The 25,039-nt window shown below is 39.0% G+C and overlaps 1 protein-coding gene across 2 annotated transcripts in view; it reads left to right on the top strand.

Annotated features, from left to right (window-relative positions):
* RNF145 (ring finger protein 145) overlaps positions 1-14,885 on the top strand; it is a 51,860-nt gene extending 36,975 nt beyond the window's left edge. For both annotated transcript variants that reach the window (XM_032477212.1, XM_014553550.2), the window contains exons 7-11: positions 1,717-1,857; positions 4,299-4,481; positions 9,625-9,772; positions 10,699-11,055; positions 13,269-14,885. In XM_032477212.1, the coding sequence (XP_032333103.1) occupies positions 1,717-1,857; positions 4,299-4,481; positions 9,625-9,772; positions 10,699-11,055; positions 13,269-13,652 (1,213 nt within the window). In that variant the 3' untranslated portion in view covers positions 13,653-14,885. The remainder of the gene's footprint in view (positions 1-1,716; positions 1,858-4,298; positions 4,482-9,624; positions 9,773-10,698; positions 11,056-13,268) is intronic.
* The last annotated feature ends 10,154 nt before the right edge of the window (positions 14,886-25,039 follow it).

Here is a 25,039-nt window from a genome sequence, read left to right as displayed (position 1 = left end):
CTTTCGTTCACTTACATCTCCGTAAGCATTCTTTGTCCTTGATGCTCTCGTGCACCAGGCTGTAGTTGTCTGTTGCCTTGCCAGAGGACAACTCACTTACAAAAAAGGACGATCACAGGTTTCCTGGGGTACCCTGACTAAAACAAACCGACAAAGCCCGAGCAAACTGAAAAACAAGAAGGATTTTTTTGCAGTCAGGAAGTAGAAACTAAAATCAGTAAAATGTCTCATTGAAGACAGAGGGAAAAAAAAGTTTTATAAATTTCCCAAACTCTTTCACTTCCCCAAAGCTAGGTTAAAACCTTGTTTCTTTAGTATGCTCTTTAGAAAAACAGTACACACACTTTTCTAAAGAGAGGGAAAAAATACTCTCCTTTTGAAAATGTAATTAAATCATACTGTTTGGTTGTAAAAGATTTCTCTAAATATAGTCAAAAGAATAGAGAAATTGTATGGCATTCAGTAAAATTTTCAGACTTACCCAGTGGGAATGAAGTAAAATCTTTAGTGTTTTTAGCCAATACTCTCATATTTTTAAATTACTGGACAATTTGTTGAAACATGTAATGCAATGATTTCACTGAGAAAAATGTCAAATATTTGAAAAATTAGATTTGTAAGAATGCCATAAAATTACTTATTCTTTAGTTGTCAGCTGCCATGATTGGTTGACATTTTGGCTCCTTAATAGAAAGCCAAACATTTTTTTCTCATCATAATGCACATTTGTCTATGTAAAATTGGGTATTTTCATACAAAAACTAACATAAGCAATTGTATAGGAAGGATAACTATGTAGCAGAAGCATGGAGCTATGTAGTGAAAGACAGATACTGATTTGCCTAAATGAATTCCTCATCCTTACAAATGAAATTCTAATTCTTCACTGAAATTTTTAAACATACGACATTGTACTTTGAACAGTTACTATGTGCATGCTGAATCCAAATTGTTAGTACATAATATTATACACATTTGAAAAATATTTGTCAAATTATTCTCTATTTTTAATGAAAGTATTGAATGTATTTCCATAAAATATGAAAGTATTTCCAAGCTTTATTGTAAGATTTTCTAGTTCTCCTTATTAAAAATTGATATTAAAATTATTTTTAAATGTCTTGGGCTATATGCTTGGACATGCTTTTGAAATAACCCAGGAAAAAAAAATCCATTTACCTAAGTTAAGTTAAAATTAAAAATGGAGGACACTGTTGTAGTGAGAGGCGTCAGGAGCTGCGAAGTCAGCTTTGGCTCTGCCACATAGCAGTTTGGTCAGATAGGGAGTTTGGGCAAGTGACCTCATTAACAGTACAGTCTGATCAGTTTGAACAGCCAACATTTTTCAGAAGGAACTATACACATTTCTTTTGAATATTATCAGCCTGTAGATTATATATTTCTTAAGGTTTGAACAAGATTTAGGCCCTTAGGGTTTTACTGCATTTGAAGGAGATGATAGATAAATAAAAATAGAGAAGACTTTGTTTTAGATTTGGTGTGATGTACTGAATATTTGCCAAAGACATAGAAAAAAGAGGTTAGGATAATAATAAGAATGAATTTGAATTATTAACAGTGGTTAGGTGATTTCATCTCACATTTTGGGTGTTTTCATTGAGGATCAGATCAAGCTTGGTGGTTATTTAAAGACCTAAGGTGTTTTTATTCCAGAAAAAGTTTTTATCTGTAATTTATTTCCCCTCTCTTTTCTAGTATTGCGGAGTGCTGCAGCACCCCGTACTCACTTTTGGGTTTGGTCTTCACGGTTTCTTTTGTTGCCTTGGGTGTTCTGACACTCTGCAAGTTCTACTTGCAGGGTTATCGAGCATTCATGAATGATCCTGCCATGAATCGGTAAGTTCTGTATCCTGAATATCTCTAGAAATTTAAATCTTGTATGACTTGAAGAAGTAATGATGAATTTCTTTGTTGATGAATTTTAGACAGAATGAAATTTTGAGTTTTTTTTTTTTTGAATGGTTACAATATTTGGATTAAAATACTATGAAATAGATAAATTCTCATGTATGAAAGATGTACTTTTATTGTGTGTATCTTACAAAAATGCATATTAAACACTTCCTTTCCTAGATTTATTTAAGAGATTTTTGATAGCTTGCATTTTCCAGTTTGTGTTGCCCTGTTATAATCAAATTTCTATATTTGATACTTCCTTAAAGTTTTTTTTTATGTTTGAACATAATTTTGATAGTGATTGAAGTTTCAAAGGATGCATTAATGAGGATGCAGAATAGTTTAAATCCAGTTGTTATTAAATCATTAAGATCAGGTATTAGGAAACTATTTTTGGAACTCGTCTGGGTTTCTATTATCTTAATACAGAGGTTTAATGGTTTCATTTATATAAGTTTATATAACTTTTAAAATTATTTAAATCTTTAAGGAATAGTTCAGAATTAGTGGATACTGTGTAAATTGAGGGGATATTTTAATTTTGTTGTATATGTTAGTTTTTTTTATGACAGAAAAGAAAAAAAAGCTGTCCTCTCTAATTTTCTTGCCAGTTCCAGCTAGCACCTCTATAATGGAAAAAGGGGGTGGGGGCAAGAAAGAAAAATAATTCATATTTAAGTTCGCAAAATTCATGCCATTCAGAAAACACCAGATGGAAAGTGACAACATGCTCCCCCGACTTCCCATCTCCTTTCCCCACAGGCAGTAGCCATAGACAGTTATTTTACAGTTTATTATAGATTTATTGCCACATTCTATACACACCATTCTGCACCTTAGTTTTTCACTTAATATGGTTTAGGTTGGTGTTTTGTTTTGTTTTTTACGTGGACACATAAAAATGCATCTCATTCTTTTTGATGAAGACATAGTATTACAAAAATAGATGTACTCTTTTTTGGTGGGTTTTTGTTTTGTTTTGTTTTGTTTGCTATTTAAAAATAATGCTGCTGTGAGTATCTTTGTTCCTATCTCTCTCTTTTTTAAACCCTTAATTAGGAAAATTTTAAACTAACAAAGTTGAGAGAGTAGTAAAATGAACCCCCGTGTACCTGGTACTGTCTCCAGTGACATGGCCGTCTCGTGTCGTGTGCCCCTGTCCTCCACCCACCCTGCCCCGTCTTCCATAACCTAGCTGCATTTGTTTGGAGCAAATCCCAGATATAATATCATTTTACCTATGTATCTTGTGGGAAAAAAAGAACTACAATAGAGCATTCATTTTTAATACAAAAATTCCTTAACATCAAATACCTAGTTGGTCTTCAAATTGCCCTAATTATCTAAATTTTTAAAAACATTTTGTTTGCTCAACTCAGGATCCAAATAAGGCCTGTTACTGCAGTTGATTGGTATGCCCCTTAAGTCTCTTTCAGTATTTAAGTCCCTGCTGTCTGTTTTTCCTTTTAATTTTATTCTTTGAAGACATGAGATTGTCCTACTTAGTTTTTCAGTCTAGTTTTTACTGATTGTATCACCCTGATGTCACGGAACATGTTCCATTATTCTCTATTATGTCTTATATATTTGTATCTTAACTTCTGTGGTACATCCATAGGGTGAAGTGCCAGTAGGATTGTTGTTCAAGAATATGTACATTTTAAATTTATCAGCAAATTTCTTTCCAGAAGTGTTATATCTGTTGATAGCTCCATGTTAGTCTGTCCATATTTTTTTACATTCCTTGTCAGTACTTGGGTCATTAAACTTTAAGATATTTGCTAATATGTGGATTTGAAACTGTACCTCTCCTTTGCTCACTTCTCGTGTATTTGCAAGTTCTTCGTAAGTCAATAGGATAAGAAAGTCTTAGGACTTTGTATGTATTTTCCACATGCAAATTGAATTTCAAAAAATGTATTATGTCTTTGGTTCTTACGTTCTTCTTAAGGAGACCTTTCCTAATCCAAGATTATAAGGACATTCACCTATGATTTTATCTTTTATAATCAGGATATAGCTCATGATGTAAGTATGGATAATTCAGTGGATATCTAAGAATAGTAGAGGTATCTGGTCCATTAGCAAACCTGGTTAGAACACTTTATTTATCTTAGAAGTTGCTTTTTTCTCCTCATTATATGCTAAAATAATAGGATAAGAATGTTTTGCACATGTGGTGATGTATTTTGATGTGGTGATGTATTATGATTTTGTGCTGTTACATTGATGTTATTTAATAAATTAATACTCTCATCAGGTTTTTTGTTCAAGTCAGAATAGATCACAAATATGGAACAACAGTCTCAGCCTTTGGATTACTTCCTCTTGGGATTAAATGTGATTCTGATTGTTTTTCGGAAAATGTCTGCTTTTTTTAGGGGCATGACAGAAGGAGTTACGCTGTTAATCCTGGCAGTGCAGACGGGTCTGATAGAGCTGCAGGTTGTCCACCGGGCATTCCTGCTCAGTATTATCCTCTTCATTGTTGTAGCTTCTATCCTGCAGTCTATGCTGGAGATTGCAGACCCTATTGTTCTGGCGCTGGGAGCATCGAGAGACAAGTAAGAAACTTTCCAAAAGAAATTTTTGTCATATTCTTTGCGTGAATTTCTTGTCTAAAGATTTAATTTTGTTTAGAGTCAGAAAATGGGTAAATAATTGGTATTAGCTTATTAACAAGTGCACATTTTTGTTTTTCCTATATATTTGACTTCTGCTTTTTCTTTTCTCTAAACATTCCTATAGTTAAAAGTCACACTGAGAGCCAAATAAATACACGTAAACTTTTTCTTCAGAGAAATGTAATACTTTTTATATTTTTCCAGCTTTAAAATTAAGAACATAGAGCATAGCATTTAGTTCAGGAAATATGACAAATAATATTTAATTTTATTCTGTGTAATGCTAAAGGAGAGAAAGCATTGATAGAAATGCAAATGAAGATAAAGAAATAAAGGCTGTCACGCAGTCATAAAGATACACATCTATGGAATAATAGTCTCATCTGATGGCTTTTTGCAACTAACTGAGGTTATGATGGGGATTCTTGACACCTTCTGGGGACCAACTGGATTCACGTTCATCTCATACTACAGAAATTTCCTTAGGGAATAAAAGTCAAATGATTACTTAGCTCTTTAAAATGCTATTTTGACTTATTGTAATTTATACAAGGACATTCTATAATGAATTGCTTGAAATACATTGCTGCTCTTTTTTTCGACATCTGTCTATACATTCTGATTATCAATTATTGAAATACTTGATTTAATTGCTTCTTTGATACTGTTTTATAAGTAAGGAAACAGGCAATCTTTGGGGGATACTGAATTTTGACAAAAGATTTTTAAAACATTCCAAATTATCATTTTAATTATAGTTCATCAGATTTATCTTTCTATCCCTAATCCCATATTACCAAGCATTCTGAAAATTTTCTCAAATAGTAGAATGGCTGAAAGAATCAGCTTAATGTAAATAAGCTGAAAGCTCTTGGATATGTTTCAGATAATTTAAATCATCATAATCATAGTTATTTGAGATATGATTTTGAGGTTTAGGGTTTCTCACTAGGAGCATTTGAGATGCTGAATTCAGTGAACTGAGTTAAATAGTCACTTAAATTGGGTTTTGACTGAAGTACAATTACTATTTTGTCATCTCTGGCAGTATATTTTTAGTATTATTAATTATACTAGTTAAAAGACTAATGTAATTCTGTAGAAAGTTTGGAAAAGAGAAACAAACAAAAAAAAAACCATGATTCCACTGTCATAAGAGCCAGTAAATCCAGTTCTGAGTCCTTTCGGGATGCTGAACTCACCTCATTGCTGGCTTCTTCCTCTAATGATAAAACGCAGAGGAAATTTAGAGGGAGAGGAGCAAGGCTGAGAAGCCCTGTGTGTGGGTGTGGAGTAGTTATTTTGGGTTGGTGTCAGTGTTATTACTGCTGTCTGTAGCAGCATTCGCCTGAGTCAAGAGAGGCTCTTGGCTGTAAAAGCATAAGATGGGAGTGAACTGTTCCGGTCTGTCTTCTCTCCCACCATTACCTATGGTAATAAGAGAATATGATCAGCAGTTAAATGGCAATACTTTTTTAAACAAATGAAATGGAATAGTTGTGAGAAAAATGTAACTTACTAGAACTGACTCAAGAATTAGAAAGCATGGACAGTTCTGTAACTGTTGCAGAAATGGAAGCACGTGGTAAACATCCTGACCCAAATGGCATTATAGGCAAGATCTGCCGAACTTTGAAGGCACAGATTATCCCTGTTTTTAACAGACACTTCCAGGCTTTAGAAAAAATACTCACCTCTCCTACCCCAGCTCATTCTGTGAAGCCAGTCCAAATCCATACTGAAATCAGATGATTTGAGTAAGATAAAGTTTATTTCACTCACAGTAGGAGATACTATGAATAATTGGGCTCAAGTATAGACAGCTGGTCAGTGGAACAGAGGGCCCCAAACAGGCCCGTGTCTGTGTGGAACTTTGGTGTGTGACAGAGGTGCGTGTCACATGAGTGGGGACAGGTGGTGCTCTTCTGTAGTGTGGCTGGGAAAAGTGGTTTCTGTTTGCTAAAGGATGGAATTCCTGTCTCACAACCGTAAAGAAAAGAAATCAGCTCCAGAATGGGAGAGACTTAAATACCAAAACAAAAAATTAAATCTCTACATAGGGTAGTGTATTTTACACCTTCAGATAGGAAAAAATTTCTTAAACTGATGGAGCTGACTGTGAAAGACTGAGACTAAGAATGACTACGATTGTGAAAGAAAAGCGCGGTAAATCTATTACAGTTAATATTTTCTAAACCTAAAGATAAATTAGAAATGATCGTTATAAACTGGGAGATGTTCATAATATTCACACTTGCCCAAGAATATAGAAACAGCTCAAATATATATACATAAATATATACTCAAATTATACAGCAGATTTTCAGATGACCAACTTTTCATGAAATAGGTTGGGGTGAATCAAAATTTTTTATTTTCATTTTATAGTGCTTAAACTATTAATGGAATAAGATTCCAGTATCATTTTCCTCTATTCTTTCTATATTTAATTTTAAATTAGATTTTTGTTGGATTTTAAATGCTTAAATAAGGATATATATGTATTTATGTGTGTGTGTATATAAAACACAGAAGTCAGACATGAATTTAAAACTGTTGGCATAATGTATTTACTCTTCTATGTCTGTGTATAAGTATGTTCGTATGTATATGTAAATATGTACCTATATTATATAAATGGATCATGGCTAGCTTGATTTTGAAAAATGTATTTAAAGTTTTAAGGCAAATTGTCCTAGTATAACTACTGTTATAGTGGTCCCTTTCTGCCTGCCTATCTTTAAAAAAATAAGCCTTTTATATTTGGAATCTCAAAGTAGAGCTATAGTGGCAGGTTTATGTTTGACACAACTTCTGATAAGAGAAATGTTTGGCAAGAGAAGATGTAAAATGCGTTCAAAGTACCTAGCTTTAATTTTAGCCATGATAATAATTCACTTTCTTCTCAGAATTGCTAGTTGTAGAGTCCTGCACAGCATAGCGCTTGACTTTGTGTGTGGTTGTTTTCCCTCCCACCTGTATCATAGTTAAGGTAGGAGGGATGAGTCACGCTCCTTTTGTGTCTCCTTGAGGTCCTTTGCATGGATTTGAGGACATACTGCAGGTACTAATATTTAGTTAAGCCAGCTTAATTTTTGTTACAGCTGTGAGCTTTAAACTGTTTTGGTTGAAATTCACATTTCCTCATAATGTTTTAAAATAATATGTGTTCATTTTTATAGGAAATCATTAAATAATAATTTTAAGTCTTGATATTCAATTTACGTAGGTTGTTAACTGTGTTTTGTTTCTGAGAGAGGGGGCAGCTGTTTTGGGCTCATGCTGATTTCTTTTGATTTGTAATCCCTATGTTAAAAAGTCACCCCAGCTTTGAATCAGAGTCAAACTCTGATTTGCCCAGGAAATGGAAGTATCGAGCATCTTTTTTTTTTTTTTTAATACATAATCTATTGGCTTATAAATTGGATATATAAAGTAAATAATAAACATGTAGGAGGTGGAAATCATGCCTTTTCTTCTGTTGCACAAAAAGATTTTTCAAAGTTCTGCTTAAGGCACTTGTTGATGGGGTTTTTTATATTTTTCTATTAGAAGAAGTTGGCATGTGATCTGTATTAAATTTGGGGTATATTTAAAGAACAATCTATTAAAATATTGCAGTGTACAAAGAGGTAGAAGAAAAGATTATGTTCCTTCTTCTTTTGCTGTAACTCGGGTGGGGGAACTCCTGCTGCGTATACCACTGTTGACAAGGAGGGTTCAAGTGGAATCAGAAGCTGAAATCTAAGTCTGAGAAATCTCGACATGTTGTGTGTCTTAAAAGCATTAAGTTATACATGTGACTATTCCCCTTTGTAAAAACGATGAATTAACTTTTGTCCTGCCTACATCATAGGGCTTTTCAGTTGGATGAATAGACGGGTAGGTATGAAATGGTAGTAATAGATGGAAAGTAATTTGAAAAATAGCAGGCAGAAGTGAATTTTCAAGTATTATTTGACACTTACAGACAAGCCTTTGTCCTTAGGAGCTAGAGTTTAAGTTTGGGTGATAAGAATTTTTTATTTGTGTGTGTGTGTGTGTGTGTGTGTGTGTGTATGTGTATACACACACATGCATAACTATTTTCTATTTTTATTTAGGTAATAAATACAAAACAGAAATATAAAGAACTTTAGATACATATGATATATATGAAAAATGTGTTATGTATAAATATCTGTGTATTGACACAGTGCTTCAGTTCATTGTATGATTGTTTGGTACTGGTGTTAAGAGTTCTGAGTGATTCCTGGGGAAAGGATTATATTGCCCGTGTAAATATATTTAGCTTGAGCTAGTCTGAAGGGTTTAGAAGAAGAGTGGGATAGAGGTGTTTCTGGTGGGATATTAAAGAGTGTTTATGTTTTTTTCTGAGAAGGCAGTTAATTAACCATCTTTGCTTACAGTGGGGGGGAACAGATACTGAGCAGTTTGGACTGAAAAATTGGGAGTGGGGGACCTCAAATGCCAGGCTGGAAAGTTTAGAGGAGGCGCTGACAGTTTTGTGCTGGCTGAGCTTTAGGAAGATGAGTCTGTCCAGGCGCGGGGGCTGGAAGGCAGGAAGATCCGCCAGTAGGTCTGAGAGCGCGGCAGTTCATAGTTTCCTCCCTTCTCAGCAGTTGAGAGGAGTGACAGCCCTGCTACTCGGGAGCCGTTCCTCTTAGTGACGCCGCACTGACGGCCACAGAGACTTCCATCACGAGTGGTGCGGGCGAGGAGAGGACGTCATGACTTAAGACTGCAAATTACTGTTAAAATTGTTAAGTTATGATGCTGCAAAAGCCTGAAATCACTTTGAAATTGCTAGGAATAAGAATGAGGCTGAAAGCAAACTATTGAGGGGAAAAAAAAAAAGAATTGACGATACTTGGCGGTTGACTGAGTGTGGAGGCTAGGAGACTAGGAACGAGTCAGGGACTTGGGAGCCCCCACCTTTGCCGTGACTTGCCCTGAAGTCCAGCACCATGGCTGGTCTGGAGAAGGCTGCGCGGTGCATGCTGCAGGACTGAGACATGGCACAGGACCTGTTGGTTGTGCTGCTGGTGACAGTCGTGTTTAAAGAATACTTTTCCTTCTCTAGGAGTTTATGGAAACACTTCCGTGCTGTGAGCCTTTGCTTATTTTTACTGGTATTCCCTGCTTATATGGCTTACATGATTTGCCAGTTTTTCCACATGGACTTCTGGCTTCTTATCATTATTTCCAGCAGCATTCTCACCTCTCTTCAGGTAAGCCCAGGATTAATTGACTTTATATAATAACCGATTTTCTTATTTTTCCTTCCAGAAAAGAAATTAAACTTTTTCAAGATTGATGATGTTAAGTGGCCTATTTAGGTGATTACTTCCCACCCTTTTTGCTAGAATGCATTACATTTATTTGAGCATAGGGGTTAGAAGGTAGTCCAATTAAAACATTAGGCCAATCTACATCACTGTATTTCTTTTTATCAAGATAATTAAACTTTGCAATATCTGTTTTTTCAAAATGGTATGATATAGAGCTGTCATGTAATTCTTAAAACAGAAAAGTAACTATCAAATATTAAAAAACTTAAGCACTTGTTTGGAGCACACTTTTTAGCAAATGCCCACTTGGAAATATTCATAGTTTCATGATATATATAAATATGACATCTGTGTATGTGTTACACAGCTATAATGTATATTTTACACATACCCACAACATTACCCTGGGAATGATAAGCTTACTGTAACTTGAAGGTAGATCTTGGCTGCCTGATCAGTAAGAAGTAAAAGAAAATGTAGCTCTGGCAGTAAAGATGTATTCATCGTTCCTTGTAGGAGTAAAGGTTCTTTGAAAGTTGAGGAATAAGTTATGGTTACAGAATTAGGAAAATTTAAACAGAATTGTGAGGATTTTGATGACCAGAGGAAAGGAGAAAAGGGAAGAAGGGAAAGTCAGAGAAAGCTGATTACTGATCAGAGTCACTTTAGGAGAGTTCTGTGGCAAGGTGTGACTTTCAGTGTCTGACACCTGGGTTGCTGGTTCACCCACGTCTTAGTAACACCACTGTCTCCTCTGGATATTACATCTGGCTTCCTAAATGTATTAGGAATGTGTTACTGTTTTAAGTCTGTGAAAAACCTTTCTTAGTGATTATGTTGTCTTATTATACATAATTTTCTTCCAGGTTCTGGGAACACTTTTTATTTATGTCCTATTTATGGTTGAGGAATTCAGAAAAGAGCCAGTTGAAAACATGGACGATGTCATCTACTATGTGAATGGCACCTACCGCCTGCTGGAGTTTCTTGTGGCCCTCTGCGTGGTGGCCTACGGCGTCTCGGAGACCATCTTTGGGGAGTGGACAGTCATGGGCTCAATGATCATCTTCATCCATTCCTACTATAATGTGTGGCTTCGGGCCCAGCTGGGGTGGAAGAGCTTCCTTCTCCGCAGGGATGCTGTGAATAAGATTAAATCGTTACCCATTGCTACGAAAGAGCAGCTTGAGAAACACAATGATATTTGTGCCATCTGTTATCAGGTAACGCTCACAGTAAGAAGCCATTTGGGTGGGCCATGTTGTGTATCCCTTGGGACTTCATCCTCATTACCCAAACTCAAGTTACATTACCAGGCAGAAATTATCTCCTGGGTGAAAAAAAAAAGTGGGCCTCAGAAATTACTAAAGACCTGATAAAAAAAAATATTTCCATTTTATGTCTAAAGTAGGTTTTTAATTTAGTCCCTGAAGTTCTAATTTATTGTTATTTTCAACATTATTGCTCACCCGCAAATAAAGGAAAAACAGGTTAGGTGTATTTTATATTTTACTCCTGAATATATATATACTTATATATACACACGCACACATACATATATGTACTGTCAAATATATACTATCAATCAGGAGTCGGCAGCTTCTGAAAAGTGGTGTGCCAAGATTCTGACTCTTTTCCTTCCAGTATTCCCAGGGTGGGAAGAAATGTTCATTCACTTAACATAGGTGGAGAGAGTATGTGCTTACCTGTGGGTTGAGGGGTATCTGAGATGGTACAGCCTGTGTGTGTGTAAGAGGGGGGCGGGAGGAGAGATGGTAGAGGCAACCGATGTGTACCATTGCACTTGGCCCACCTGGCACCTGTGCCCTTGGAAATATAACAATAATAAAAAATAGGCCTAGAGTTTAGTCATCAGTCCACCTATGCAAGAGGGTGACTGAGTAGCAGCTTTGACAGCTAACCTGTACTGTTGGAAGTGTGGATGGAAATTAGGAGCAATGATACAAACTATTTAAAATCACTCTTGAAGAGCATGGGCTGGTGGAATACAGCTCTGGATAGTGTCAGTGAGCATCCAGGGAGGTGCCTTCTCCAAGGCTGGTTTACAGTGTGATGGGATGTGTGTGTATGTGTGTATGTCAAGACTATCTAGAATAAGAATTTTTCCTGAGAGGAGAATTCACTTACCACTTTTTGATTGTTCTCAGAGTGTACTTTTAGATACTAGCAAAATAATGTTTTCCAGGTTGTTTTTGCACTTGGGGCGGGGATCTGAGGAGTAATGTAGTTTTCCCCCCAGGTTAAGTGGTCACTGTCTTCGTTCTGGCTCCATTGTGCTCAGTAGCCTTGTTGTACTCAGAGCAAAGCACAGCGAGGGCAGATTCAGGGCACCGAGGTCTAAAAGCACCATCTCTGGGGTGTAAGAGTCGCCTTTTTGTGTTTCCTGTTGTCACATCACTTTTTTTGAGGTGCTAGAACTCCCTGCTGATACCACACAGAACATGAACGTCAGAATGCTGAACTTCCCAGCTGGCTGCTTTTCCTTGGATGGCTTTCTGCTTAAAAATTCACTCCCAGGTGTTACCAGTTCTTGGCAAGGAATCTCTTCGATACCCACAACTCCTTGTTTTGGGACTTTAAACAGAATTAATGGTTGATCCATCAAATGTCTGTTCTTACAATTTAAACTTCATTTCCTCAGCCTTCCCTCCCCAAATATCTTAATGCAAGGACTGTTAATGCCAAGTATACCACTTGTTATCCCAGTGGTTATCGAACTTGAGTGTGCACAGAAGTCACATGGGTGGCTTGCTGTGTCTGTGGATCTGTGAATGCCATCTTCGGATATCCAGATCAGTAGGTCTTGAGGGGCGCCCAGAATATGCATGGTTAACAAGCACCCCTGGTGGTTCCAATGCAAATTGAGAAACACTGGCTTATGCCATATCCTGAAGACCGGGATGTACATCGTCCCTAACGAGATTGCCACTTCCTTGCCAATACCCTGGTGTTATGTGGCTGATTATCTCCTTGCCAATAAGCTCACCATGGAATACTCTGTTGAGCTGTGTTGAAGCAAAATGGTGGGAAAAGTTCTGTCCGCGTCGTATTTTCCGAGGTTTTAATTATACTTGTGTCATACCGATGGCGACCCAGAGATCACACTGCTACAGTTGTGTCACCTCATGTTTCATACTAAGGGAGAACCCAGTTAAGAAGATTGTTTCTTCCTCATTTTAGGTTTTTACTTCTTTTTACAAATTGCTTATCCAGTGGTTCTTGCATTATTTGTATAAAGGGGTCTCTGGTGTCAGGCGGATTATTACTAAAATATAAGATGAGTTTTATTCTAAGATCTGTGTTACATATTTTCTGTGGAGAATTTGTGGGAAAGGAATGTTGGAATTAGAACTTGGGCGTGGCAGCAAAGATTTTAGATAACAGGCATTTATGGGGTATCTTCCCCCCTCTTTAGGACATGAAATCTGCTGTGATCACGCCCTGCAGTCACTTCTTCCACGCAGGCTGCCTCAAGAAGTGGCTGTATGTCCAGGAGACCTGCCCTCTGTGCCACTGCCACCTCAAAAACTCCTCTCAGCTGCCAGGCTTGGGGCCTGAGCCGGGTGCACAGCCTCCTGCTGGAGCCGAGCAAAACGTGCTTCAGGAAGGTACTGAACCCCCGGGCCAGGAGCGTCCTCGAGGGACTGGGGTGCAAGAAGGTTCTAGGGACCATGACGCATGCGTTGCCAGAAGATCAGATAGCCAGGAAGGGACCTGTGAGCCCAAGGACAATCCCGTTACTGCGAAAGGGGAAGCGTGTCCTGCTGAGGTCAGCCTGCAAGAACGGGAGCAGGAGTAACGCTTTGCTGCCCCGGCGGAGAAGTTAGCTCACGATGTGCTTTGGGCTCAGATGCGAGGAATGAATGTATGAGGCGATTAGGCGGGAACCTTGACATTCCAAGGATCTAATCCAGGAAGTACTCTCAGTGGAGATGGCCTGCTTTCATCCCCTTGACAGTGTGGGAGAAATTTTGCAATGTATGCTAATCGCAGTGTATTTATGTATCCTATGCTGATGTTTGGTAGAGGTTTGCCAAGAAAATTCAACCTCAGCAGCTTCAGAAACTGCCCCTGATCTGATAAATAAAACAGATTTGAGTGTCTGAAAGGGGCTGACGAGAGGAGGATAAGGAGCATGAGGCCGGCATGGGAGGAAGCAGGCAGAGGTGGGACCGACGCTTCACTTTCTGTGGGACAGGATCATTCTCGTTACAAAGTATGAGTAGCGACCAGCCCTTTTCTCCACCCCTCTTCTCCCTCAGTTAATTGGAACTCAGTCAGGTGATTACTTGTACAGCACTGAAATGAAATCAAAGATGTAAAAGCATTGATTGTATTCAAAGATTGAAGCACGCTCATACTTCGTAAGTGCTTTGGGGGAGGGGGGTGGGCACTGGGGCCTTGTGGGTGCATTCATGTAATCTGAGACTCCTGAACTTTATGATGGAGTCTTCAATATTTTGATGTATATGAGACTTTTGTTAATACATTGTATACTGTGTTGGCTGTGTGAAGTAAACTAAAACTCTGGTGAACACTTTGGAGTCCACGTTAGTGTAGGGGACCAAAGTGGGAAGGGCTTTAGGGCACCGATAAAGGCCCTGCGTGCACTACTTTTCAATCCTGTGTAACGTTCAAATCCTGCAGCTGAATCAAAACAGTGTTAAATAACGGCAATATTTGCACTTTGGGAATGAGTACATGACTGTATGATCACACTCTGCAAATGCCGCTTTTAAAGCTGTTAATAGACTTTGCACCTTTTCTTTGACAAGGATGTGTCATATTTAAATTTTTACATTCATCATGGCTACCAGTAGATCTGGGGAGGGGGGAATGTAATTTTTTTATGGGAATTTTGATATGAAAAGAAACTAGTCATTTATTTATACAATAGGCTTGGCTCAAAAAGTGTTTTTCAGACTTGGTATTCCTAATGTGGGATGTGACTTTATTTTATTTTTAGTAGCAAATTTGGATGTAGACTGACAGACATAGCTGAATGTCTTAATAAATTTAAATTTGAAGATAACCCTGTTTTATTCCTGTGATGATGATTATTGTAAAGTGTCTTGCTGAAGTTCTGTTCTTGGAGGTTCTACCTAGCTGGGCTTCTGATATCGTGATCCCTGTCAAAGAATGCCCTGCAGATGGCAAAACTTTTTGATTGAGAAGTCTCAGTTCTTTGAAATCCTGCGTAGCAATGGTAGCAAACCTAACTCTGCAGCAGAAGCATCAGGGAGCTTTTTAAAAAAATTTCTGAACCCCACTTTAGACGTACTGAGTCAGCCTTTGGGGTGAATGTGCATTTCAGCGCTTCCTGGGTGATTCTATCCATCCAGACTGACACCAGCACAGTTTTACATTTAGGGAAGTGGCTAGGCCAGAATGGGTTTCTCCCCAGACGTAGCTGGAAGTTTCTCACCGTCCTGCTGGCAGTCCTTGTTAGGCAGAAAACAGAGCAGAGGGCCCCCTCTAGTGGTAGTCAGGCTGGTGTCCAGAGACCTACCAGTGATCTCAGATTTAAAACTAATTTTCAGCCTTTGTGTAAAAGGTATGTGGTCAGATATTAAACTTTTTGGTGCCCTGTTTGAAGAGATAAAATTGCAGATAAAGTTGAAGTTATCTACGGTGCAGTGAACTTGGCCATCCTTCAGCACTGTTTACACTTCTGACCAAAGGGTTCTCGTAGACCTAAGAGAAAGTACTGAGATGTTTTCACAAAAGCAGGGACTCCTTTGGCATCAGTCTCACCTCCTAATAGAGGTGAGGCCCCCACAGAGACCCCAGCTCTGTTTGCCAAGGCACGAGCCTCTCAGCCCAGCAGCCTGGCGGACAAACGGCACTCCATAGTGTGTGTGCTTTCGCTCCAGTCAGGAGAGCAACGTTACGCTGTAGTAGGAGCCGAACCCCTCAAGATCTCTGTGGCTTCAAAACAAACGATTATGTCACATATACTGTCTCTGTGTCTGTCAGTGAGTTGGCAGGGCTGCTGTGTTTGGTGCAGACAGCCGAATTTGTCCTGAACCTTCCTGATGGTCATGGCAAGGGAAGGGGCTCCGGAAGCCTGTCCATTAGCAATTACATGCTCTTCCCGGCAGTGGACACACCGCCCCATGGCCAGGACTGTGACCCCACCTGCACAAGAGGATGTGGAAGTTCAGTCCTTCCAACCCTAACCTTAACCCTAACCCTAACCCTAACCCTGGGCCTGGAAAGAGACGGATGGGCTGATGACTGCCACACCTCAGCTGAAGCAACACTTCATTTTTTATTTACACATTATTCAAAATTTGGGAGCACACCTGTGAATGATTCAAAATTCATGACTGAGAACCTCTGACTTAGTTTGCTCTCTGTTCTAGCAAGCTGGGACGGTAGCATTGTATAATGCCGTCTGTATTTCACATTTCTGTTTTCCGGTCCTTATTTTTTTTTATAGCTTTCAACTCACGGCCAGACTTCTGACTTAAGAAGGAAGACACAAAGTTTAACCACCTAGTTCGTACTGCTGAAGAGAAAACCAGAAAGTTAGATTCACTTTGCCTTCTCTGATGCTTGATCAAATTAAGAAAATATCAAAGCCCCACGGGCCAGTCTGCTTAACGATTTCCACTGTTTTTCAGGCAGTGCATACACAGTTTCACTCATCAGCTTTCTCTTAAAAACTTTGATCACCTTATGAACTTTGACATCGAAGTGAGTACTAGACAATCAAAACTGTCATACTGGTTTTCAACATGTATTTACACTGTTTCTTGCTTTTCATATATTCATATACAACTTTGTCCTAATGATCTAAATCATGCTGTTTGCACAGCATGTCTCTAGAGGTCTGACTTTCAAACACTGGGCTGAACACGAGGTTCCCTGGAACCCCTTGTTAGAATTTCCATGTTTTCTCTTAAGAATGTGCTAGGTTTTCATGAGTATTTTACGTGAGAAGCACTCTGCTTTTCCAAAAGGTTTAGGGGTATGTCAGATGGTAAATTTAACTGGTTAATGGAGAAGGAAAAATTTTATAGTTTCTGAGTTTAAAAGGGAGGGCTTTTTTCTATGGCTGTGGTAATCGGACAAGAGCCATACAGAGATTTAAGTATTACTAAATTATGTGCCAGTTTTGGGGGGGAAAAAAACCTTAAAAAAAAAAAAAAGGTTTTACACTCTAGTTGCCTCCATTCTGGCTTTAATAAAAATAGAATTTCTCCAACTGTAGAATCATGGCAAGTTAAGACAGGAGTTAATTATAAGATTTTGACTGTTTTTTGAAAATGCTCTATTTTAAAAATTTTATTTTTCCTCATTCTTTTCAACACTAATTATTTGGAAAGTAAAATATTAAAAAAAAATAACAAAACCAAAAATCACTCGCAATCTCACTTTTGGAATTAGTCTCCTCCAGTTTTACATCCAGTGTTAGCAGAACTACCCTTGTTGACAAGCCCCCCCCCCCCCCCCCCCCCGCCTCCAGGGGTTTCACTTCTCTTTTCAAAGGCCACTGCCTATCATTTGGCTTCTGAAATTCAAATACATCCCAGGCAGTTTTGTAATTCATCAGTTAAGGCACACCTGCTCCTCCCGCTTTTGAAGAGAGAGAATACTATGACTTCTAAAAATAGAGTTATATTTTGTAGGTAGTACTTGCTAAGAAAATAATCCAAAGTTCTAGGAGCAGCTTAGAGAAAGAGTGACTGTGGGCACTCAGAGAAAGTCTCTCCTCTCCTCCAGTGGGTTGGACATTGGTTGCAGTATGGCTGAGTAAAATGTAGGGCATTTCTAGGGAGGACAGTAAACCCTGCTCTTAACCACACTTCTGGTGTCCCGTTCATTTTCCTTTTCTCACTGACACCAATCTTGGTGTTCTTTTTCCAACTTTTTTTTTTTTTAATGAATATTGGCTGCTTGACCCTTAAATTTTATTTCTATTCTTAGTAGATGGAAGTAACTCCTTGCTTTGCTGTTGTTTTGTATGTCCTAAGGTAAGAGCGAATGGCTTCTGACTAGCTGGTAATGATCATCTCATGAATGGAGACGAAATTCCAAGTCAGTTCTGGGTGGAATATTCTCTTTTCCAAACGACAGCTTCCCAAACTGCAGTCATCTCTCTGGTTGACATCGAGCCTGCTGATTTCCTTTGACGATCCTTTGTCAGTCCCCTTGGATTTAGGGAAATAGCAGAATGGGTGAGAGGAGCCCCGAGTAAAGGCAGGAGCTCTGGGCGATGCTTTTGACTCCCTTTCAAGCTGTGTGATCCTTGGCCAGCCTTTGTTTCTCTGGGCTTCAGCCTCACTTGGAAAAATAATCACCGAGGTGTCATTCTGCTCTTAAGATTTTGCCCATCTGTATTTTTCATCTTTACCACTGACAGAGTGAAGAGCTTCGTGTATTTTTTTTTAACGTGCTATGCCAAACATTAAACGTAGCTAAGGTTCGGCTTTACCACTGTATTCCCAGCGCCTCACACAGGGCGGGAGCTCTCTCGGTGTCTTCTGACTGAGCAAACAAATTTAGTAGGTAGCTCCTTGTATGAACCCCTTAGTTCAAAAATGGCAGGGAATTCTGTTAGCTCTAGAGACAGCATAATGTGATGTGCCTGCTAGAAGTAATTTCTGTAAGATGATTGTTTTGTTATCTGAATTCAGATACAGAGTTCAGGGCTTCTAGAACAGAGCTTACAGGCTTGGCGTATTCAGGTGTAATCTCGGCTGATCAATTTTGCTTTGTTTTGTTGTTGGGCCTTAATGGTGCATTTCTAAATGGTGTTTTAAAAAGAACATTTGACTTAGTCGCCAACCCTTTAAAAATTATGTGACTATAGATCCAAATAATACAGGTTCTAGCTTCTTTTGGAAAGTTGGAAGAGCTGCCCCCTGAGGTTACTCATTCCTGCCTGGCACCGGTTCCCAGGAGTGGAGGAGGGTCGAGTGGGCTTTCTGATCACCCCCAGATACCCTCCCCACCACGACCTGCTCTAGAAAATTAGACTGTAATCATCAAATTCTCCTGTTCACATGAGAGGTGCTGCGATTACTGGGCAAGTTTGACTTCTCACTTAATAAAGTTGTACAGTGCATATATTCCACGTTGATCAAAGTGAGAAATAGAACCAGGAGCAACGTGGATAAATCTCACGTTCATTTGTGAAAGCATAGAATCCGTATATTTTCATTTTTCTTTAATTGCATTAGTTAAAAAAAAATCAATGACCAAGTGTTTCATTTGAAGGTATTTTCAAATTTGGGTCTATCTTTGAATTTTGCAGTGTGATATCCACAAATTGTCACAGCGTTTTTCCATCTTTGTTAGGCATTGGAAGCAAGTGAAAAACACAGCTGCCTGGACCCAACCCCATCGATTCTGACTGGGTAGGTTTGGGATGGAGCCTGGATCTTTATCTTTTTACAGATTTTGCAGATGATTCCGATCCCATCGAAAGGTGAGAACTTTTGATCTGGAGCAAATCTTCTTGCTCTTTTAGTGGGTAGGTCAGGGTGTGGGAGGGGGTGTTCCTTGTTTTTGGAACTCCTGCTTTTATGGAAGAAGATTCTTAGAGGAGAAATACACAAGAAGATATTTGCCTCTGCGGAACATTTACGGCTCAGGATCGTAGGCGACAGAACAGCTCGCAGGGCTCCTGCCGCAAAGCAGCACAGCCCGGCCGGCGTGTCAGTGCAGGTGTGTGTGTGAGATCGACCCAGTCTACCAGCCACTCTGGTTGATTACCCACCCATAAATGGCTGGAACTATTTATATGCGAAGGTAAATCATTGTCAGTTTTTTTCCCCCCACAGCGTACAGTAGTAAAGAACCATAGAATTTTTGGAGGTAAACTAGCCTTCAGAGATCCAGGTCATCTGTGGGTGTGCTCTTTGGCACGAGAACAAACCACACACTTGTCCATCGCCACACAGTCGATGGCAGTGCTGGGAATACTGCTTGGATCTCCTGAATTCCAGTCTGATGATCTTTCTACTACACCTGCTCCCCTCAAAACAATTTCCAAACACCCGTGTCTGTTATGTTGCGTTCCCGAGTGCCATTTCGTTAACATTTAAAGGCATTATATGTAAGCTTTGCTGAGAAGATGACACAGTTAAGAATTTCTGGGATATTATATTTTAAACTATCAATCTGACATCAAAATTTTGGTGAGCTACTTAAAAAAGGGGAAACAAAGAGTGAAATAGATAATAGTTGAGGTGCAGAATAAATCGTAACATGTGGCAAGCCACAGCCCATCAAGACATGGAAGTTGGGAACTGTGGGCTATAAAATGCCCTTGTACCGTTTATTAGGAAAATGCTGTCTGTGTAGTCAAAGCCACAAATCGTGCAGACCCTGTGGTCACACTATTTATAGGGACAGATGGGAAGTGTTTGAAACTGGGGAGTCAAGTCTTGGCTGAGAGAATTTTAAAATAGAGAGCTGCTTCCCTGCCAAGATAAGTCTACTGCTCTGAGGGCAGAAAGCCAGGGACCCATAGCTAGAAACATGATAAATCCCCGTCTTCTCTCTCGTTGTTTAAGAGATCTTTTCCGAAGCCTTCCCTAAATTACCCTGAAACTCCTCCCTCTCCCTTAAAAAGTGAGACACCATTTTTTTCACATTTGTCAAAAGCGAGTGTTGTGTATTACTCACCCAGCAGTGAGCTTGAAAGATGGGAACCTCTGTGTTGTGGTGTTGCTGACGGTGGAGGACTGGTTCCTAAAAGGACACGTGTGTAAGCAAGTATGTTGACAAGGGAAGGAAGCCGATTAGCTGAGCTGCTTTGTATCATGAGAACAGACCAGTGTCGTTTATCTTATGGGTTTAGGTTTTTGTCATTTCTTTCACATTTAAGGAGAAAAAAGCAAATAGTAGCTTGAAGAAATGATACCTAAGAAATGCATTCGTGCCTACAGTGGAAAGCAGCAACCAGAGGACACTTGGTCACTTGGGAGGAATCGAAAAGCCAACTTTTAAGAAATATTTTTATTTCAAAAGACAGAAGGCAGTATTAACTACTTAGCACGCTTTTACTGAAATACGGAGCCAACACGTACTTCTCAGGTCACAAAAGCAAACACAAACGAACTTTTTGCTTTGTCAAACGGCTGTGCACACATGGGATCTTGCAGTTCTGGAACGTGTCCCTCATTCCACAAGTCTGCTGGTCTGCCCGAGAGCCTAGGGGATGGAGAAGATGAAAGGAAGGGGTGGGGAAGGGGCATCAGGAGAGACTGGAGAGATGCTCAGGGACAAGGTCACGAGGTCATGGGGGCGCTGGCGCTCCACATTAGAATGTTTTGACTTTGAACTGAAGACTCACCATTTAGGAAGCTCATGCTGCTGTTGTGTGGAACGTGGATTGGAAGGAGGGCAGGAGTGGATGCTAGAGACCTGATAAGAGGCCGTGGCAGTTCAGGTAAGAGGTGATGCCCCGGCAGTTAGACGTTACCCATTACCCACTCTCCACCGTGCTTGGCTAGGACCCGGAGTGCAGTCATCACTCATGGTGCCCGGTGGGCATGATCTCCCCAAATAGCCCCAGTCCCGCAGGTGAGGAAGCGAGGTCCAGAGTGTTTAAAATAGACCTCACAGACCACACAGCTAGGAAGTTCCAGGTCTGTGATTCTAACCTACTGCTAATTAGTTGCAAAGCCTGAGATTATGTCTTATTTTTATTTGCCTCTCTGTACAATGTTCACATCAATTTCTCCCCACACTCAGCGAGTCTCTCTCTGCAACTGCCTCCTCACCAGTATTCATTTTCTGTTCCTTTTAAGACGAGGAGAATTATATTTCAGAGCAATTTTTTTTCCCCTTAGCCAACTGCTTCTATTCCAAATGAAGGGTAACCACAGCTGGTGGGTTAGTTGGGTTCAGTGCCAGAACCCAACCTGGATAAAAATCTTCTATGTGGGATTGTATTAAATGTGTGCCTTTGGGGAGTTCTTCAGACATCTGGGGAATTTAAACTAGTAATTTATAACAGGTTTCCTTGACTAGCAAGATAATTCTGTAGTGAGAAGAGCAGGACTTTATCTCAAACTGTAAGCAGCAGTCGAAAGAAGTTTAGTAGATGAAACTTGGAAATTCTCAAGCCTCTATGTGCAAGTTTACACGTTTGCTTTGCTCTTTTTTCATTTTTTTAAGAAGGCATAAAAATTCCTTATTTGACCTTTTTTTGGTCACTGTTACTTTGATACAATTTTAAACTTACAGGAAAGTTGCTAGAATAGTACAAAGCACCTCTGTGTCCCCCTCACCCAGATTCCCCAGCAGTTAACGTTGCCACATTTGCTTACTGTTTTCTCTCTCAACACATACACACATTATTATTATTATTTGAACCACTTAAAAATAAGCTGCAGGCATAATGCTGCCTTACTCTAATATTTTGGAGTATATTTACTGAAACAAGGACATTTTCTTACATAATTGTAGTAAAATGATCAGGACAGAGTGAAACACCGACACAGTATCATTATTTAATCCTCACTGACTGATTCACACGGTTATTCAAGTTTCATCAATTATCCCAATACCGTCCTATTTTATAGCTCTTTCCATGGCCTTCCCCCACATCCCACGCAGAACGAAACACAGGCTTTAACACTGCATCGCACATCCATTCGACAAAGCTCTTCAGTCTCCTTAATCTGGAACAGCTCCTCACGGTTTTTTGACTTCCATGGCGATTGTATATTTGAAGAGAAATAAATTACAATAGGAATAGATCATAGATTAGGTACACATTATAATGTATAATCTCTACATAAATTTACACTCTCCAGTCTATCTAATGTATATATAATACCATATAATGGGTACATGAATATACCCATGAATGCTTACATAATCTATGATCTATTGGGAAGAGATCTTTGAATGAGAGGGGGCAGCAAGAGCAAAGACCCAGAGGCAAGGGAGGACATGGTTGGTTGGTTGGGAACCTAGAGAAATTTAATGTGTGTGTTCTGTTCCGTATGGTAGCCGTATTGGATATCCACGTGTGTAATCTACTGTATAGATTGTAGGTGATGCAAGAACTCATGAGTCCATTCTAACAAAGATAAACATAAATAAATAAGAGAATAGAGAAATCTCTTCTTTCAATAAAATAATAACTAATACAAATGTAGAAAGAAATGCCAAAAGTGGGGAGTTAACCATTTTGCAACCATTATAGTAATAACTGGTTCAGGCAAGGATCATCAGTGCATATTAAAACTAGTGGATGAAAATTTGAAAAGGCAAAAGATATTTATATAGTCTCAAAGTATTGCCCCATAAATCATTTATTAGTTAATTAGAAAGGGGAAGGGGGCTTGTGGTAGAGTGTGCGCCTACCACGCACAAAGTCCTGGGTTCAATTCCCAGTACCTCTATTAAAAGGTAAATAAATAAATAAAAACCTAATTACTTCCCAAAACCCCCCAAAAAAATTAGAGACGGGAAGACAGTAACTTTACAATGGGTAAACTTGGTGGATACAGCCTGAACCAAATGATCCAAGTTTACACTACCAAAGTGTAGACAAACCATTACCATTACCATGTGCCTCTCGGTCTGATTAATTAAGGAAGGTGTAACTTCACTTATGTGATATTCCTATTAAAAATAGGAAAGCAGACAAACCCCAAGTGAGGAATATTCTACAAATTGATGCCTGCTTTTAACAACAAGCTTGCTTGCGAAGGGTTGCATCAGAAGTTGCATTATCAAAGATGACCACTAGATGTCACTGTGGTTTTACAGATTGCACAACTTTTATCGGCTTTGGTTAAGACTGTAACTTCCTTTGGGGCCTGCCTCTTTACTTCGATACCCTAGCCAGTTCCAACAGATAACAGCATTTGAGGTGCCTACAAGTTAAGTAACGGTCTAGCACTGGAGGAGGCTGTAGTGAGCTGAGATTAAAGCGTGTCTCTGTCTCTTGGGCAATTTCTGCCCTGTCTCTGGGCCTCTTGTGAAACCAAGAGGACTTGGATTGCCAGCTCCTAGTCTCAAGCTCTCACAGTCTATGATTTAAAGCTGAGTTTTTTCTTAACTAGAATCACTTGAGTGCCTTTTACAAGATTTTTGCCCAACCCACATTGGACACAGTATTGGTTTTCTTTGTGTATTTTTTCACCCAGGACTCTTATTTGTTTGTCTTTAAGTTGACTCTGTTTTTCCTAAATGTAGATAAGAAAAAAAAATTTATAGTCCGATCGCAAATGGAAACCAGTCCACTTTCCATAAATAGCAAGTAACCACAAAAATAAATACAATAAAAACAACATAATGTAATTAAATTTGAACTAAATGCTTTTGTCTGCCAAGGGCTCAGAGCCTGTGGCCTGCTCTGTTTTTCCTCTTCAAAGGGAGGTTTGGAGGTGTTAAAGAGAAGCTGAAGACAGGCTGGCCCTTTGACATTCCTCTTGATGTAAGAAAAAGAACTGAGAATGAGAAGAGACTTTCCTCTCTGTGCAGTTAGTTCAGTATTATTTAATTCTGTATCTGCAAAACCAACCACAGTGCTTCATGTACCATCTAAAACCAGTCCTATGCTTTCATAAGCTGTTTCAAGTTATAGTATTTGCTTTCCTCCATTCTTTCTTTCTCTTTTTGTCTTTTTTCTTCCCTTCCTTCCCTCCCTCCCTTCCTCCCCCGTCTTCCTTCCTTCATTTCTTTTTCTTCCTTCCTTCTTGTCCCTTCCTTCCTTTTCTTTTTCTTTCTTTCTCTCTCTCTCTTTCATTCTTTTTTTTTTACATTTTTTATTGAGTTATAGTCGTTTTACAATGCTGTGTCAAATTCCAGCGTAGAGCACAATTTTTCAGTTATACGTGAACATACATGTATTCATGGTCACATTTGTTTTCCTCTGTGAGTCTCTTTCATTCTTGATTCTTCAGTTCTGATAGATCAGAAAGAGCGTCCCTAGAAATCATACATTATTGTTTTCTTCAGTCTCTATTTAAACTTTCATTTTATTTTGACAGTCCTTTCAGTTCAGTATAGGTTTTGCTTCCCTTTCGTGTTGATCTAAATTTGCTTTAATATTCAGTCTTCTTCCGTTTAAAACACTCGCTCCTTTTTTAACAGAGATGATATATACCTGTCTTCGGTCAATGTCGGAGCAATTATATGCCACCAAATGACTTGTGATTTGGCATCTTCTCCTGATAAAGGCTTATGATAGATAGGATGTGGCAGAGGTCA

Source organism: Camelus ferus, chromosome 3, assembly GCF_009834535.1.
Source record: "Camelus ferus isolate YT-003-E chromosome 3, BCGSAC_Cfer_1.0, whole genome shotgun sequence".
In the NCBI taxonomy this organism is placed as follows: Eukaryota; Metazoa; Chordata; class Mammalia; order Artiodactyla; family Camelidae; genus Camelus; species Camelus ferus.
The sequence above is the reverse complement of the archived record's forward strand: the minus strand, read 5'-3'. Positions and strand labels throughout refer to the sequence as shown.